The sequence below is a fragment of the Eriocheir sinensis genome, chromosome 39, assembly GCF_024679095.1.
Source record: "Eriocheir sinensis breed Jianghai 21 chromosome 39, ASM2467909v1, whole genome shotgun sequence".
Lineage (NCBI taxonomy): Eukaryota > Metazoa > Arthropoda > Malacostraca > Decapoda > Varunidae > Eriocheir > Eriocheir sinensis.
The window spans coordinates 15,332,203-15,351,329 of NC_066547.1; the positions used below are offsets into that span (position 1 = coordinate 15,332,203).

The 19,127-nt window shown below is 42.8% G+C and overlaps 1 protein-coding gene across 4 annotated transcripts; it reads right to left on the reverse strand.

Annotated features, from left to right (window-relative positions):
• Window positions 1–1,716: 1,716 nt before the first annotated feature.
• LOC127009057 (uncharacterized) lies at window positions 1,717–17,932 on the reverse strand. 4 transcript variants are annotated; one of them, XM_050881768.1, is made up of 11 exons: window positions 17,832–17,932; window positions 17,112–17,371; window positions 16,065–16,297; window positions 12,604–12,942; window positions 10,101–10,233; window positions 9,268–9,412; window positions 7,414–7,587; window positions 5,458–5,638; window positions 4,657–4,826; window positions 3,009–3,248; window positions 1,717–2,804 (listed from the first exon to the last, which is right to left on the reverse strand). In XM_050881768.1, the coding sequence occupies exons 1-10, from the start codon at window positions 17,853–17,855 to the stop codon at window positions 3,048–3,050; spliced, it is 1,860 nt and encodes a 619-aa protein (XP_050737725.1). In that variant the 5' UTR covers window positions 17,856–17,932; the 3' UTR covers window positions 1,717–2,804; window positions 3,009–3,047. The 4 variants fall into 4 exon arrangements, with proteins under 4 accessions (XP_050737725.1, XP_050737727.1, XP_050737724.1 ...); XM_050881770.1 differs by adding an exon at window positions 17,504–17,692 and having other exon boundaries at window positions 1,717–3,248; window positions 17,832–17,928; XM_050881767.1 differs by having other exon boundaries at window positions 1,717–3,248.
• Between the last annotated feature and the right edge of the window lie 1,195 nt (window positions 17,933–19,127).

Below are 19,127 nucleotides of genomic sequence, written 5' to 3' on the forward strand. Positions count from 1 at the left end.
CTCCACGCTCTTTTGACAGAGTGAAGTCAAAGGCTTTTCATCTCCTCAGCTCCCCTCCTCTTAATGGCTATCTCTTCCTGCCTGATGTTCGTTGCAATGCTGTATCTATTTTTATCTTCTACCGATAAATCCATTCTAACTGCTCCTCTAAAGTTGCTATATGTATGCCTCCTTGACCCCTCCTGTGGCCTCGCTGTACTCTACTTCCTACTCCTCTGCTGCCCAAATTACTTCTGCAAGAGTTAACCAGTATTTTCATTATTTCATCCCTGTTACTGGTCAACACGAACTGCTTTTCTTCGTCTGTATTTCCTCCTTATTACGACTTGAAGCCTAAGTGAGGAAAGTAACAAGATATCTGTATCCGTCCTAGAATACACAGTTAGTTTCTTCTTTTATTTTTTTGTTTTTTACTTTTTTAAGAGTCCCTCATTTACCGTGTGATGAACGACGCGGGTTCGAATCCGCCGCTACCACCTGGGATTTTTCAGTCACCGCTGAGTGGCTTAAGACTACCCACATGCTGCCCTGTAGACCACCTATCAACCCGGACTCTAGAGGAAACCGTCCAAGTGAATCAAGCACGAGTTCCGGGGGCTGCATGAGCCAAGAAAAGATGGCACCACTATAAAACACTTGCCTGCGCCATGACGGACTTGGGCCGACTACCATCCAAGCAACTCAAGAAAGCCTACCGGCGCTATAGGCTGACACGTAAAAAAAAAAGTGCTACCCAGGACTTTTTTCTTATTTATTTTTTTGGCATCGAATGCCGCTGCGTGTCTTCCAAATGCACTCGTTTCGTGTTAGATTATAGGGAGGCTCAGTTATTTACTACATCCTTTCTTTGACACGGTAAAGGAAATTTAATAGCAATGGGGAGGTGATGGCTGAGTGGTAAGCGTCCCGGCGCCGCGTCCAGGAAGACACGGGCTCGAGTCCTGTCTGCCGTACAGCTGGGACTTTTCAGTCACCGCCGAGTGCTGCCCTGAAGACCACCTATCAACCCGGACTCTAAATTCCCTCTCTAAAGAGAGACTCAAAGATGAGCTCCGGGGGGCAGCATGAGCCAAGCAGGATGGCGCCTCTATAAACGCTTGCCTGCCCCAGAACGGGCTGGGCCGACCATCAGATCTCACCAGGAAAGCATACCTACGCAATAGGCCGAGACGTAAAAAAGAAAAAAAAAAACATACCAAATAGGTATACTTATTACTGACAAGAATATTCAATCTGACATATTATTATCCAATTGAACGGTATCACTACTGAAGTGAGAGCAGCGTTTGAGTCCAATACGTCTCTCGTTCGGTACGTCATGTCCATTACATTCATCACATGACCTCGCTATTACTTGTAGCAGATAGGAACAAGTCGTCAGAAGTCAGTCAACAGGGCGAACATATTTATGTGTTTGGGGACCGTGCTATATTATGAGTAAGTGAGGCATCCAAGTAAGAATATAGCACTGTGTTAGGAATGTGCAGTCCGTCCACCCTTCAAGGACAAGCACGGAGGGTGAGCAATCCCCGCATTGCAGCTTCCCAGCCCAAGGCAACTATGAACGATGGAATATAAGGTGTAACCACTGGGATACAAAGATCAGTCTATGCCATAGTGAAAGGGGAAACGAGGAATTATGTAAATCTCCTCTTATAACAGTATATATTACATTTTTCCTGGTCACTATATTAGGTATAAACTGTTCATGCAGCAAGTAAACATATGTTTATTAGTAGCATATATAACACAACATCTATTAAGAGTTTAAAATAAAATTATGTACATGGTGAATATATACAAATCAGTAATATTTATTAGTATAAAACATCACATTTAGTAAAAGTTAAGGGAAAATCGAAAAATATCGAAAATTAACACTAGTGACGACGATAATTAAAAAAAAAAGTGCAAACTTTCACGCGCGTTTTTCTCAACATCTTTTTTTATCACGCTTGACTTGTAATCAAGCTACAAATATTTATCAATCTTTTCAAATTTTAGAATTTCAGTATTATTATTTCCTGGATAATTTCGATGCACACCATCTGTATTGGTGCATTCTTTCAAACATTACAAACATTATTACATACAAAATTTATTGAATTTAGTTTAATTTAACATTTGAAACAGAATTTCTCGGCAACTACAAGGAATGGATTTGTTGAAATCAGGCAAGAATATTTTACACTCTGGTGCTTTACGTCCGTGCAAGGTTTTGACACTGGCAGCATCAATTTTTCCCGGATGTTTTTCTTTGCGGAAGGGTATTATTTTTCACATCTTTTTTGGCTTTTCATTTCTTTCAAACGCTTATAATGTACATAGAGCAATGAAACTATGTCTGTTAAAAGCTCCAAGATAACCTCAATTAACATAAAAACCAGACTCTTACTTTGATTAGGAATCATATTTGAGGTTCTTCTCTTCAATCAGTGTTAAATAGTGTACATTTTAAGCAAATTTCATAAAGTAAAATATGTTTATTACTATATTACACCACATTTAGTAAAAAAATAGATATACCTTTATATACAGATTAAGCATGATCTATAAAATAGAATATTCATTCACCTTGGTCGGATTCGAACCCCTTCCGTCTCTAGTGACCCTGTACTTTAACCTTCCAGATACCCGAGGTGCTCCAACGCCCCATCAGAGGTTCGAATCCAGACGCGGTGATAGAACAATATGTCACGGTATGATTACATTTATTATGAGCCCTGTGCCGCGATAGGCACCTAAGGCAAGCCATCGCTGCCCCCAGTTAGGTGATGCTGGGCGGGAGGAGCTTAGTGAAGCACCTGATCCGATGCCCCGTCAGGGGGTTGAATCCGACAGTTGTGATGGAACGGTTCGTCATGAATTATAGAACAGCTATGTTTATTAGTATATCACATCACATTTAATAAGAGTTCAACATTTATTTATGTTCAAAATAACCATAATGTTATATTGAAAGAACCTATATATACAATTTACCATAACACAGACGAAAGTTTTCTCACCTGTCCTTAGTAACGACTCCTGACGATAGGGGCAACACCTCATGTCTGCAGGTAGTGCCAAAAGGTGGTGGGACCCGGAGTCTTGAGTGCCAGGCCCCAGTGGGAGAGGGTGATGGCGGTGTTATAAGAGGGCTCATAGGTACAGGATTGGTGCTCTGAGAAGCTGCCCAGGTACAGGAGCGGCCCTAGCTGCACTCGGCCCACGATGTCCTCACCTGCCCACTTGTTTGTGTATATCACCTGGGAGAGATCCATTGTCAACACCCTCTCATATTTCATCTGCTTTTTTTACGTGCTATTAAAGATTATGACTTCAGAAATTAAAGAGGGCTAAAAAATTTGAGGTTGGTGGAATGGGAGCCCTCGATGGACCACTGGAGCTTGGCCTGATTCATCCTGAGAGGGCGATCGTCAAGTCGCACACATGTTTGTGACATCATTTTTCTTATTCGAGTTCCTCAAGTAGGTTTCGTTGAGTATGATATCGATAATTAAATTGTCTTTTTTACAACAAAGGAGGCAGCTCAAGGGCACAAGAAAGGAAACAATAATATAAAAAAAAGCCCTCTACTCGCTGCTCCTAAAAAAAAAAAAATCAAAAGGGGTGGCCGAAAGAGGTCAATTTCGGGAGGAAAGGTGTCCTGATACCCTCCTTTTGAAAGAGTTCAAGTCGTAGGCAGGAGGAAATACAGATGAAGGAAGATTGTTCCAGAGTTTACCAGCGTGATGGATGAAAGAGTGAAGATGCTGGTTAACTCTTGCATAAGGAGTTTGGACAGTAGAGGGATGAGCTTGAGAAAGTACTTGAGAAAGTACGTGGAATGTATGCCTCCATTTCAGAGACAATCACCTCTGTGATGCGCTGGGTACACACGGAAGGGTCTCTCTCCTGGAAGCAGTAATCATTCCACGGGATATCGGAAAAGAACATCCTCAGATCGTCTTATGAAGACAAGCTGAAGCATTTAAATCTACACTCTCTAGAAAGGCGAAGGTTGCGAGGAGACTTGATCGAAGTCTATAAATGGATGAAGGGCTTTAATAAAGGGGATGTCAATAAGATTTTGAGAGTAAAAGAGCCAGGTAGGACGCGTAACAATGGTTTTAAATTAGACAAATTCAGATTCAACAAAGGCATAGGCAGGAATTGGTTCACCAATAGAGTGGTAGTTGAATGGAACAGGCTTGGGAGCCATGTTGTGAGAGCCAATACCATAGATACATTCAAGAAGAGGTTAGATAATGCCATGGATGGTGAGGTAAGGTGGGGTTGATTGTACAGGAGCTGCCTTGAATAGGCCAACCGACCTCTTGCAGACTCCCTATATATATATATATATATATATATATCTATATATATATATATATATATATATATATATATATATATATATATATATATATATATATATATATATATATACATACATATATATATATATATATATATATATATATATATATATATATATATATATATATATATATATATATATATATATATATATATATATATATATATATAAATGAATTTCCGAATCTTAGTAGGGGGGGGGAGGTCTAATCAGTGAGGTAGCGGTTATGCAAGCAAGAAAATAAGGTTGGGAATTCATGGCCTAAGCTGAAAGTGTGGGATGAGATATCTGACCTTGAGGATGATGGCAGCGTGCTGCAGACTGTTCCGGGGCAGTGTGAAGACAGATCGGGTACGGATGACAGGGTCCTGGGTGACAGGCAGCTTGACAGGGGTGGAGGTGACCCGCTCAGTGCGATCCCCCTTCACCCACAGGCCAGCACGACACACCACCTCCACGTCATCTGCACCAGGCGGCGAAAGCTTAATAAACTATGGGATCAATATTTCACCAACAGGATATTTATATCTGAATTCCCTTTCACGGGAAGAAATCATAGATGAAGGATTGTTACTCGGAGCTCAGCTGAATCATTGCCCAGACTGATATCCAACAAATACATTTCCTCGACTATTTTCATATCATATTCAATATCATTGCAATACTGGTCATCATTATCGTTACTATTTTTGTAAGGGTAAAGTGGGAGAAGTGCCAACACAATGAGCTGCCTGTTCAGCATCTCCCAAACACCTGAGACGCCGAGAAAGAGATAATGAAAGCGAAAGCGACGAGAGGAGGAAGAGAAGGAGAGAACATATATATGATAACAGAAATGTAGGGAGAGCGAGGTAGGGTAATAACTATCTTAAGATACACAACAAACAAAGAAACATAAGAAAATGAAAACTGTATATATATATATATATATATATATATATATATATATATATATATATATATATATATATATATATATATATATATATATATATATATATATATATATATATATATATATATATATATATATATATATATATATATATATATATACAAGCACAAATCCCCACAGCCTCTTGGCAAGCTCCCACCTCTCATCCTGGAGGGCGCCGCCTTCCCTAGGGTCCCGGGGTGATAAGGCCGGAGGTTTTTTGCTCTAAGTACTTCGAGAATGAGTCTGGCCTCCCCCTGCCCTGCCCTAGCGCCTTCGTCTAGCACGCCTGGGTACTCGCAGCGCAGTGACACCTCGACCAGCCCCAGCTCCTCCGTCAGCTGTGGAAGTGATGGCGGTGGTGATGGTGGTAGTGGTGGTGGAGCAGCAGCAATAGCAGTAGAGGGAGTATTTGAAAAAGGAGTAGTAGTAGTAGTAGTAGTAGTAGTAGTAGTAGTAGTAGTAGTAGTAGTAGTAGTAGTAGTAGTAGTAGTAGTAGTAGTAGTAGTAGTAGTAGTAGTAGTAGTAGTAGTAGTAGTAGTTGTAGAAGTAGTAGTAGTAGTAGTAGTAGTAGATAAGTTTCTATAGTGTACTCGTAATATGGCCCGGAAGTAGATTAAGACATCAAAAACCTTTTGCTTGACGCTAGAATATCTGCCTCACGTCTTGGCCCGGGTTCACATACCGGGCAAATTTTGGGATAAAGTACAATCTCCCGAGTGGATCAGTTTCTTATTCCATTGATGATATACAAATAGCTACTGTTACAGTGTAGTGTGTCACCCCGATGGGACAGATCATTATTGGCTGACTCGCTATCCACCTGAGGGATTCAAGTCTTACTGCCATAGGAGACCGGCCCAACATACTAGACCTCTTCCTTACCTCTAACCCTTCTGCTTACTCTGTCAAACTGTTCTCTCCGTTGGGCTCCTCCGATCACAACCTTATTTCTGTATCCTGTCCTATCGCTCCTATACACCCTCTGGACCCACCGAAGAGGCGATGCTTCTGGCATTTTGCTTCAGCTGAAATGCCTGAATTTGCTCTTTACTATGCTCCCACACGACCACCGCGTGTAACGAAACACATGATAAATTAATCCAGACAAGGAAAGGTTTTACCGGCGCCGGGGATCGAACCCGCGACCAGTGAGACGGGAGAGCCGCTCCTTAACCAGTCGGCCAAAGAGGTACCCCACTGGCTAAGTGGGTTATGGGAGGCTCGCCCATCAGGTAAGTCAGCACTACACGGCTCCCCATTCCTATTTAGATTAATTTTTGTGTGTTGAGTTCCCATTTTCTATGAGCTTCGGAGAGCATGGGCCATCACTCAACCTGTTACCCCTTCGGGGAGACACAACAGAATCACAGGAGAGGATGCTACCGCCTTGCCACCAGTGAAATACCTGAATTTTCTCTTTTCTATACTCCAACACGATCTCTGCGTGTAACGAAACACGAGAAATTAATCCAGGCAAGGAAAGGTTTTGCCGGCGCCGGGGGATCGAACCCGCGACCAGCGAGACGAGAGAGCCACTCCTTAACCAGTCGGCCAGAGAGGTATCCCACTGGCTAAGTGGGTTATGGGAGGCTCGCCCACCATGCAAGTCAGCACTACACAGCACGGTGGGACGACCTGAGGATGTATATCTCCGATTTCCCTTGGAATGATTATTGCTTCCAGGAGAGAGACCCCTCTGTGTGTGCCCAGCGCATCACAGAGGTGATTGTCTCTGAAATGGAGGCATACATTACATGTACTTTCTCTATTCCTCATGCCAAAAAGCCAAAAAGCCAAAAAGCCGAGCTCCGCCCGCTACCCGTCTTCTTCACTCTTCTTGGCGCTGCTCACTCTTTTTATTTGCGTTGCTGGTTCGCCGGAAGTGTTGATCTTCCGGTGATGACTTTCCGGAACTTACAACGTTCCGGTGCTGATGAGTGCTGATTTAGCGTCAACCCAGCTTGGTTCTCACGATCATAAGCACACCATAAGCACACATAAGCACCTACGTGTCCACTAACAGCCTGTGGTGACACTGACCTTGTGTTTCGACACATACAGTCATACATTCATATGTACATGATAATATATATGTTACACTTTATAAGGTTACCTGGGAGTGGTTGTGCAGAGGCGCCGTGATGTAATCCGAAGACTCAGCAAGAGGGATGAGAGCCGTGCCGATAGCCGCGTGTTTCCATATTCTCCCGCACACCCACACCGAGACGCGCACCACGCCCCGTCGCTTCGCTTTGGCCTCCCGCGGCCCCTTCGCCAGCACCTCCAGCTGCAGGCACAACTTAGTTTATTCTTCTGCTGAGTAATGTAATCGATTTTTTTTTTTTTTTTTTTTTTTGCATATAATGCGTTCGTAAATTATACAAATACACTTGTATATATATATATATATATATATATATAGAGAGAGAGAGAGAGAGAGAGAGAGAGAGAGAGAGAGAGAGAGAGAGAGAGAGAGAGAGAGAGAGAGAGAGAGAGAGAGAGAGAGAGAGAGATCTTTCTATCTATCTATCTATCTATGCCCCTTGTATTCATAATTTATAGGATTTTTTTTTTTCACCGTTATCGAATTTGTCGTCTTTCAATTTTTGAATCTGTGACATGTCTCCCTACGCAGTTTCTTCAACATTTACCTCTTTACTTTAGCTTTAAAATCTTACATGATAGCATTATAGTGTACATGCCTTCTGCCTATAATTAATTGAACATATTCGAAAAAACTGCCCATGTCCTCAACATGTTAGGGCATACAATTGAATTATTTTTTAGATTGTTAAATGTAACTGATGCCACGAACTCCTTTATACTAAAGAATTCGATCAAGTTCTTTTCTAGCCTTATACGAATTAAAAATCCTTCCCTGTGTCCCATCTTGCTACCCCCAGGCTTGCCTCTACAGTAAAATGCATGACCGTCCATACGCACTTTTTTTCCTCATACAAACCCTCTTACCGCACATCCCAGTTGATATTCGAAAGCCTCTCCATAAGTACTAACAGATTCTCTCCTGTAAGTCCACAACTGACAGTAGGATTGAAAGTGCAAGAGTTCTAATGTTAGCCTGATCCATTACCCTGGATATTCTCTGCACCCTTTGTTCCGGAGTGACCCTGATAACCACCGTATTCAGACAGGAGGTTTATGAGGCGATATCTTTTTAGAAAAAAGTGTGTCATAAACAATGAAAATACTAAATAAATTTATTATTTGTAAGTTCTACTGTTTCTATTGTGTTTCTGTCTGATTATAATTTTATGTTTCTGCTTTTTTATTTGGTAGTTTAGTTTCTGATTAGTGTTTAATATGATTATGTTTTCAGCTTGCACTTCAAGTGCAATTTTCTATAGATTTTTAGCGAAGGTTTTGTAAATTCCTTTAACGCCACGATTTATTTGTTGCTAAGGAGGCATTTTCATTATTTCTAGGACGATGTACTCCTTGCAGCCACCATTTTAAATGCCAAATGCAAAAACGGTGATGTCCTCTATCTTCATAGTAAATGTGCATGGAACAGTGAATGGATGATTTTTCGTATTGCTTTTATTACACTAAATATACTCAGAAATATGAAACAATATAAAACTTTCAATCACGGCCCAGTATGCAACAGATTATCTATAAAATGAGATATCAATGTTGAATATTGGAAAAAAAACAATTAAGGTATTTATTTTTTCCTGAGAAGCAGTTTTGAAAAAATACTGAAAGGAAACAGGCAGCATTCTGTCACTGACACATGAATACTCTAACTCATAAACAACTATACACTCTTTGTCGGGCTACTGCTACTGTATTAGGTCATATAATTTCCTGTCCTGGCCGTACTAAATAAATGCCTCACGCAAACCTGTCGTTCCGGGAATAGAACAAACATGAATTAAATATTCATGTTCATTTTTCAGTTCAGCAATAAAGCAAACAGTAATTAATAAAGGATACGGTTACATACCTTAACGTTTATGGAGGGCCCGTGTGCGTGAGGCAGCGCCATCCAGCGGGAACGACCGCCGGGGTTGACGGCCACCTCCAGCATGATGCCCCCCGACCCACCAACCCACGGCAGGCCCGTCAGCCCGTTCACGCCCACGCGCACCCTGGCCAGGAGGAGTTTTTCATTTGAGAAGCTTCAGTTTTGATGATAGTTTTCTCTGGATTACATTCCCTTTACGTTTAACACGGAGGTATTTACAAAATAATCACCTTACAATCATATGGTTGGACTCAGTGGTGGGCACGGTTCCGCTAATCCGCCAACCGCTAATTAGCGAAGCTAACTTTTTCGTTTGGAAAGAGCTAGCGGGCCAATTAGATTCCGCTGAATGTAGTTCTTCCTCCGCTAACTTTGGGTCCACTAAAAAATTCATGTAGGTTTGTTTTTATCTTCGAGCGGGGCTCGAAGTTGCCGCCTGTTTGGCCGGGAAGCCTTGCAGCGCGGCGCTCTAACCGATTGAGCTACCGGTGTGTGTGTGTGTGTGTGTGTGTGTGTGTGTGTGTGTGTGTGAAACATGAAATTCTTCATCATCGAGCTAAAACATGTTAGTTATGTCTTCTGTTTACTTTCTTCCGATAAACTTCACACACCAGTCTAAAAGCAATACCAAACCGTTTCGCGGCTAATAAGAACATCACCAGCCACATTGTCTTGCCACTCACCGCTGCCATGGTTCTCACATACTGTTATTCACCGAGCAAGTGTTCATCGCGTGCAAGCATACGAACAACCCTTCCTCCTAATTCCTGGGCTTTGTATGTTAGATTGGTTACCCGGCGATCGCGACTTACCAGCGGCCCTGCCAGCCCAACACAGCCAGAGTGACAGCGCCGTAACATTCCCTGGCGGGGTCGTCGAGACCTCCCGTGGCTGGCCTCACCGCCTCCGGCCCCTCGTCTGACGCCTGACTCTCATCGCCCTGACCTGGAAGTAAACACACATGAACGCTAAAAGTCGTGCCACTTTTTTTCTTTTACCATCAATACATTACAAGATCGAGGGGCAAGTGAATTTAGAAGAAAAAACGCTGTAATGCTGCATGCGCTATAGTCATCATCCCCGAAGATAAAATTAATCAAGTTACAAGTCCATTCGTACTTTCATAGTCCCTAATGATATTTGCGGTTATCCTTACGATCTTTACAATGTATCAAGGTCAAGGTGCAAAAATCTGAAAAGTAGCGTCGATACGCACCGTATTTCATCTCTAGTTTTTGTGCTCACAATCCTTTTTAATTAAAGATAATTGTGTTGGTGTTGCTCGGCGTCCTTTTTGACTGAGGCGGGGAATGTGTCACGCCGCCAGAAAAGCACACAACTGGCCTACCGAGTGTCGGAACACTTGTGATCTGACAAAGGAAAGGGAAGGTACAGGCAACGGTGCAGGTGTGCTAATAACAAATACACTTGTTCGCGGCGGGTGACTGTTCCACTTTTACCCCAAATACGGGTCACATCTCACAGATACAGGTCAGAACCTTTCCTCCTCTCTGCGGATGCGTATCAGCCTGCACCCCAGGGAATAGGGTTGTCCTTATCTGTACCAATGGCCGAATTAAAAGTAAACAAAGTCACTCTGGAACAGACTTCTAAAACCCGTCTGCCGCTGAATCTCAGGGACGAACATGCGGGAAGACAGTAACTTTCTTTCCCTTTTAGAGTGGTGAAGCAGAGGACCAGACTTTTTATTCATATAATCCAAACAACTCACAGATATAACAGAGGGGGAAACATCACAATTTTTCATTTATTTAAGAATTTTTAATCAAAATATAACTGAGAAAGAATGCGTCCCTGGTTCTTTAAAGCTTTCAAAAAACGAAGCCAGTGAGAAACCATTCCATTAAAATTTCCTTTTCACCGCGCTACAGCGTTAGCTTCCTGAAGTCCCATATTGTTACCAACTTAGCATTTGGTTTAAATCGAATTAGAAAAAAATGTCACTTAAAAATTAAAATTCTCGGTCTGGCATTTCAAGGAGTCGTTGTTTGCCTCCCGGGAACACGCCATGAGAACAAATGATTATGACCCCTGCCTTCATATGAAAGTCATAATATAACATAGTCTCACTCCTAGCATTTTTTTTTTTCAATTTCATGTGACGAAATATAATTCAAAATCATCGTCAGATGCGAAAATGACAATCAAGGAAGGTATTTAGCAAAGACATAAGCAGAAAAAAAAAGACATCTCACGAAGCATGATTTTACTTGGCTTTGCAACAGCATGAAGACCAGAGGCCAAAGTTTTGTTTTCCTCTCATGTGTTATTTCTCAAGACTTTTTTTCAATTATTTGCATGATAAAACGTGTTATACAGGTGTGAGTATGTTTACACACGCAGAAGTAAATCACTGTCTGTATATTTACACACACACACACACACACACACACACACACACACACACACACACACACACACACTCCGTGGCGCAACTAGTTAGAGCGCTGCACTGCCAGGCTTCACGGTCTGACAGAGCAGCGGTTCTACCCCGCTAAGGCCGGATTCTTTCCGTTGACTAGGAGTGGTTACTGTCCCCCCTTCAGCAAGGGTGTGTGGTGTGTGGGGTCCTGGCAGTACCCATAGATCGACGATAAAGAGCACTTGCTCATCTCGGGAGGGTACCTGCTGGCGATTACGAGTCCAACACGTGGTCAGGCCGTGGTGGTGAATTACACACACCTAAGTCTCTACATGTGTCTATAATTACACACGAGAAGTAAAGCTCTGTGTCTGTATATTTACACACGCAAAAGTAAATCTGTGTCTGTACATCTACACACGTAGAAGTAAATCTCTGCGTCTTTACATTTACACACAGAGATTAGTCTCTCTCTGTATATATACATTTACACGCGCAGAGGTGAATCTCTATGTCTGTACATTTACACGCGCAGAGGTGAATCTCTATGTCTGTACATTTACACGCGCAGAGGTGAATCTCTGTTTCTGTACATTTACACGCGCAGAGGTGAATCTCTATGTCTGTACATTTACACGCGCAGAGGTGAATCTCTGTTTCTGTACATTTACACGCGCAGAGGTGAATCTCTATGTCTGTACATTTACACGCGCAGAGGTGAATCTCTGTGTCTGTACATTTACACACGCAGAGGTGAGTCTCTGTGTTTGCACGTTTAGTTCGGCGGGGCTGCATGAATTACTTTTAACAGTGATAGTGACAGACGCCTTCACAAGTCCCAAACTGGATATGAATAAAACACTCAGAGCGCAATATTCGCATGCTCACTGCGAAGTTAACTAGCCTGCAGGTGGGCAATAGATCACTTTTACCTGTGGTGGAGAGGCTCGATTCAGGTCGAGACGTGGGTGTGACAGCTCTCATCAAACTGGAGAATCCGGCCTTCACCACCTCCCAGCTGCCAGAGCGACTGCGGGGCGTCAAGGGCGTGCTAGCAGTCGAGCCTCCCGTGGGTGTGGGAGAAGAGCTGTCTCTGCTATGAATGGAGGGAGAGGCGAAGAATAGCTGCGTTGGGCGGGCAGGGCGAGGGCTGCTTGACGGAGTGGAAGGGAGCCGTCGGGCACTACCTGGGGACGCTGTCAAGGGAGTCTGTTGGTTGCTATGGGAAGGACTCTCACTTTCCTGCCTCCCGAGCCCGTCTCCTGACAAGCCTGGAGGAATCAGATGATGGCGATGATCAAAATAAGTGATGTAACATCAGAAGGCAACGTTTTCAACTGAATTTTCTCAGAACACATAAAATTGGCATGAATAAAGTTAATAAAATATCTATATGAAAAGTCAAATATCGTACCAATTTCAAATGTAGGCTACAATTTTCAGGATACAAAAGTTTTCATATGCAGGAGCCTTATCTTTGTAAAGAAAATTAATATTAAGAAATAGCAATGGTCAGGACACATATGTAGAGGAAGGACAAAAGAGGGACAAAAAGAGTGACAGACCGGGAAATAGCCGATACGAGAAGACCAAATGGAAGGACACTCAGGAGACGCTGTGATGATATTAAAAAGTTTAGGGAATGTTTACACAAAAAAATGGAGACTGGAGGCACAGAATAGCAGAAAAACAAAAGAGAAAAAATAAAAGTGATTAAGGAGCTTCCTTCAGCGCCCGATTTAAGTAAAATCGTATATCTATATAAGATTATATGTCGAAAGATGAAAAATTAAAGAATCACAAAGTATGAAAAGATTGAAAACCCCCGGAGATGATATTAGTGTAGATTTTATTAATGGACGTCGGAGAACTCGTCGTCGAAAATCTATCAAACCTTTCACTATGTCTCACGAAAGGAAAAATACCGAAAGTCTGAAAAAATGTAGCAACTATTGATACATAATTATGAAAAGAGTCCTTACAGATCTCAAGAGCTATTATGCCCTATCAGCTTTCTGTCAGTTTATCTAGTACAAATTATTCATAAAAAATGTCACAACCCATTTCGAACACATCAGACTCTAACGAGCCCAGGAAACAAGGTTGTTTTCGAAGTGGGTTCTACACCACAGATCACATCGAGGCAATGAAAAAAGTAACAGGGAAAACATATGAGTACTGAAAACCCTTTGTTTAGGACGCATTGCCTACGAGAAACTCTTCGACTCAATGGAAACTGTAGCGATGCGATTCGACAAAAGACCGTAGCGTAGGGAAAATTCATTGCAGAATTATTGAAGACTCTAAAGCGGCCTGATCACGAGTCCGACTCGCAATCGCCAGCATACCTTCCCGATTAGAGTAAGGCTAATTAGTCAATCTCTGGGTACTGCCAAGACCTCACACACCGCACGCCCCATCCCCCTTGCTCAAGGGGGGACAGTAACCACTCCTACTCAGTGGGAAAAAAAAACGGTCTCATCGGGGCTCGAACCTCTGTCTGCCACGCCGCAAAGCCTGGCAGCGCAGCGCTTTAACCGACTGAGCTATCGGAGCGGTGTGTGTGTGTGTGTGTGTGTGTGTGTGTGTGTGTAATTTACCCACGGCCTGATCACGAGCTAAACTCGTCATCGCCAGAAAGTACCCTTCCGATCAGAACAAGGGTCATTATAGGATATTTGACGGCGGTGATGCGAGAGAAGCCCTTGCCCATACTTCTCCGGATCATGTGATGGGTGTCACGGAGAGCTGGAGGCCTAAGACGTCAAGCGGCTCCCGAGAGGCCGTGTTGCAGGTGCCAGAATGGGTCTCCAGGCCTTCTTTTTTATTGTGTGTGCAGGGATGGAGTATTCGTATTCGGTATTCGTATTCGAATATTTTCGAATACAGTGATTTGGTGTATTCGTATTCGAATAATTATTGATAGGATTCAAAGTATTTTCATTCGTATTCAAATACAAGGGAAAAGTATTCGTATTCTGTGAATGATCTGACGAATACTTCAAAATTTAGGATCAGAAATAACAGCCGTTGTTCCTTACATGTTGTAAGGTAAGTGTGATAACCCTGTATTGAATAATGGCACCGGTCATAAGTTATTGTTCATGAATTAATTTTCCTGTAGCGTAACTTTAGAACAGTGCTGTACCCAGTTACGTCAAGAAGGTATTTTTCAATGAAAAGTATTCATCAATGTATCCATGAATACTTTAAAAAAGTATCGTATTTGTATTCGAATTAAAACCATGCAATGCATTCGAATTCGTATTCGTATTCGTATTCGTTGAAATTTGAAGTATTTGTATTCGTATTCGAATACACAACTCTTATATTCACTCCACCCCTGTGTGTGTGTGTGTGTGTGTGTGTGTGTGTGTGTGTGTGTGTGTGTGTGTGTGTGTGTGTGTGTGTGTGTGTTTCACTTATGCCTATTTCTTTCCATAAATCTAAACACTTGACCAAAACTGAAGTGACCTTGGCCGAGGCAGCCCGCATGGCAAGTCTCGCGCGCCCGCACTTTCGGCGAGGTAAGTGGGTCACCGAGCCGCATGTAACACAATGGACCTTCACCCCGCCAGATGGAAACGGCCATGAGGGCACCGCTGCGCAAACTGTTATATCATCAGGGGCGCTGGGTGCTTCTCAAGGACGATGAATAAAGTTGATCGATAACCCAGAACTACATATACTTCGGGCAAAGATGCGTTACATCAGATGTCCTTGATCCTTTTATCTTGGTGTTTTCGACGATGAAATCTTATATTATTACGGTACTCTGTTGCTCTACTTGTGTAATGGGTGTATTGATTTACATATGATTAGGAAAACGTTCATCTCGCATACGAAAATATTCATGCAAATCTTTTCGTTTAATCCATCAAACGCTTGGGTGATCTAAATATACGTGATACTCAGTGACAATAGTAACAACAGTGTGATAATGATGACAGTGACGATAAGAAAATAAAAATAAAGTTATAATAATAGTAATAATAATAATAATAATAATAATAATAATAATAATAATAATAATAATAATAATAATAATAATAATAATAATAATAATAATAATAATAATAATAAACTATAACAAGTAAGACAACTGAGTAGGACACGTAGTAAAGGGATTAAAGTGGATCAATTCGGATTCAACAAGGATATCGGCAAGAAGTGGTTTATCAACAGGGTGGTAGATGAGTGGAGCAGGCTTAGCAATCATGCTGTGAGTGCCAATACAATAGTCACATTAAAAAAATAGATTAGATAAATTCATGGACACTGATGTTAGGTGGGGTAAGGTTCACAGGGGCTGCCTTGCACAGGCCCACCGACCTCTTGCAGACTCCTTATATTCTTATAATGCTGATGATGAATACCACATGACTGATCTTACCATTCGTCTTCTGACCGCATCTGAGGTTCAGTGGGGTTTGCAGGAGGTCCAGAGGAATGGACGGCGAGGAGGAGGCAGAAGGCGAGGTCGAGTAGAGGCGGTTGAGGGCGCGGACGTGTTGCAGTTTCTCCTGAGGCGTCATCTGGTCTAGGGACGTGACGAGGGGGACGGTGACGGTGGGGCTGGGGTCCGCCTCCCCCGCCTCCTTGCCCAGGGACTCCGCCGATACCACTCTAAAAGTACGCCACCGGAAGTGTTTCAGGTTTAATCAATTCTTCAATCAACTCATTAGCTCGTAAAGGTTATTGAAGCATTAGTACTGCTACAAGGACACATCCACTACTTATATTTTGAGAGCGTGTGTATTTCACTGCGGCCTGATCACGAGTCCGACTCGCAATCGCCAGCATACCTTCCCGATTAGAGTAAGGCTAATTAGTCAATCTCTGGGTACTGCCAAGACCTCACACACCGCACGCCCCATCCCCCTTGCTTAAGGGGGGACAGTAACCACTCCTACTCAGTGGGAAAAAAAAACGGTCTCATCGGGGCTCGAACCTCTGTCTGCCACGCCGCAATGCCTGGCAGCGCAGCGCTTTAACCGACTGAGCTATCGGAGCGGTGTGTGTGTGTGTGTGTGTGTAATTTACCCACGGCCTGATCACGAGCTAAACTCGTCATCGCCAGAAAGTACCCTTCCGATCAGAACAAGGGTCATTATAGTCGATATCTGGGTACTGCTGGGACTTTCACACACCACACACCCTTGTTAAGGGGAAAAGTAACTCCTCTTTATCAGTGGAATAGTCCCGGGCCTGAGTGGGACTCGAACCTCTGCCTGCCAGGCTGCGAAACCTGGCAGCGCAAAGCTTTACCACTGAGCTACCGGTGCGGTGTGTGTGTGTGTGTGTGTGTGTGTGTGTGTGTGTGTGTTTTCTCTCTCTCTCTCTCTCTCTCTCTCTCTCTCTCTCTCTCTCTCTCTCTCTCTCTCTCTCTCTCTCTCTCTCTCTCTCTCCGATAACGCCAGTCAGTATGCAATCCCCTCACCTCGAAATCTTCCTGTGGGTGACCACCGAGGCGGGCAGGAGCGGGTGCTGAGGGTACAACGAGTCCATGCAGCAGAACAGACGCCTCCAGATGGATGTTGTGGCGGATGACCTCCCCCAATCTTCATCCCTGTTGTTCTCTGAAGGTTCTAGCGGACCTTCGTTCTTCTGGTTTTCTTCGCTCTTGGGATCGTCAGCATTGAACGGCCCATAGCCTTTGTCTCCAGCTCTAGCCTTTACGTTTGACATGGTGTTTTTCACCTGAAAAAGATAAAGAAATGGGTGGAACGCCTGAGAACGTCCATCCTTTTTTAATTGTTTTCTTGCTTTTGGTTATGAAGTGTGAATTGTATTAGTTGTCTTGCCTGCCATTAGTATGTGCTCGTTGTGTACCGTGGTCTATATAGATGTACTCAGGGTCTTGCAGTGATGATACATGTCCATAGTGTTGATGTGTTCATCCTGTATGTTACTGTCTCAGAAGGTAAGGTGTGTTCCAAAAGATAAGCTGATTATGTTCAATACACTAAATTGCGGGCTGTGTCATTTAAATCCATTGCAGGTTAACAACTGAGAGCTTAGCTAACAGAAAAAAATCGGAAAAAATAACAATCACAAACTGCTTTACGATCACATACATGCATATTCAAGAATTATGACACGATACACCCACTAAAAATCACTTGTAAGTTACACCGTGATGTTCACTGCACATTTGTACCTTTATCGAAAGTGTTCGCATCATTTTTCTTCGTATTAATCATTTAACGGATACAAAGCAAGAGAAAGAAGGTCATTGCGACCGCCTTGGAGTGCGGGAAGTAACACACTGAACGCCAATCGTGAGCAGGACCTGGGAGCTAACATCACACACACACCACCCGCACCTACCGTAATTATCATAAAAAATGACTCACAGAGCACATAAGCTTGGCACTTCGGTAAACGCATAGTTCCTACACTGGCCTCGAGCGAGTACACGAAATATGTTTTTTTTTTTTTCCGTTCTCTGATCTTTCTTACGTTGTCGATATTGCGAGATGGCGATAGAAGCCGACTCCAAGCGATAGGGTCGGGACGGTGGCACACTTGTGAGGCCACAGGTGTGGAAGGGACCATCCCTTAGGGAGAGCTGCTGCAGTGCATGGACTACGATTTCTACCTCATGTGATTGGGATCTCTATCATTCATAAGGATGAATAACGTACAATAAGCATTTAGCAAGTTCTTGCAGCGAAGCATGTAAGTGACGATCATACATATATATTTTTTTCCAACATGTTTCAAAAATGCAAAAAATAGAAGTAAATCATTATCACCGTTTTTATGGCGTTGTGTGTGGAGGGGGGCGTGTGTGTGTGTGTGTGTGTGTGTGTTTCACCACGGCCTGATCACGAGTTGAGCTCGCAATCGCCAGCAAGTTATCTACTGCTTAGCAGGGCATATAGTGAGGTAATGTTCGGGACAGTATTACGGGACGGTACGGTTATTTTGGGGCCAAAAATACGGTTAGATGTATTTCTTTAACTACGGTAAAGTATGAAAGTACGATTCTTCTTTTCGTACTTACTTCGTACCATTTCCGTACCCAATCGAGTTGCTAGAGGGATAAAAAGGACGAGGTCAAGTCACCTCACCTCAGTTCAGGGGAAGGCCAATGAGTCATAATGCTGGCCACATAAACGCTGGGCTGTAACCTCAATAGCTGGGTGAAGTTTTCAGTCCAGGTGCTTGACTGTGGACCTGGGCCATATACATACATGCATACATATATATATATATATAATATATATATATATATATATATATATATATATATATATATATATATATATATATATATATATATATAATATTTTTTTCCGGCCGTTCTATCTCTGCTGTGGTAGACGGTCACTGCTCTTCGCCTAAACCTATCAAAAGTGGTGTTCCACAGGGCTCTGTCCTATCACCCATTCTCTTCCTGTTATTCATCAATGATCTTTCCATAACAAACTGTCCTCTGCACTCATACGCT

Bases quoted from the DNA above. Each gene is read 5' to 3' on its own strand.
- LOC127009057 (XM_050881768.1), bottom strand. From the start codon at position 17,855: ATGATGCGAACACTTTCGATAAAG. The intron at 12,943-16,064 runs GTAAGATCAGTC...TGATTCCTCCAG, and splicing joins ATGCGGTCAGAAGACGAATG to GCTTGTCAGGAGACGGGCTC. The intron at 7,588-9,267 runs GTATGTAACCGT...TTGTGCCTGCAG, and splicing joins GGCCCTCCATAAACGTTAAG to CTGGAGGTGCTGGCGAAGGG.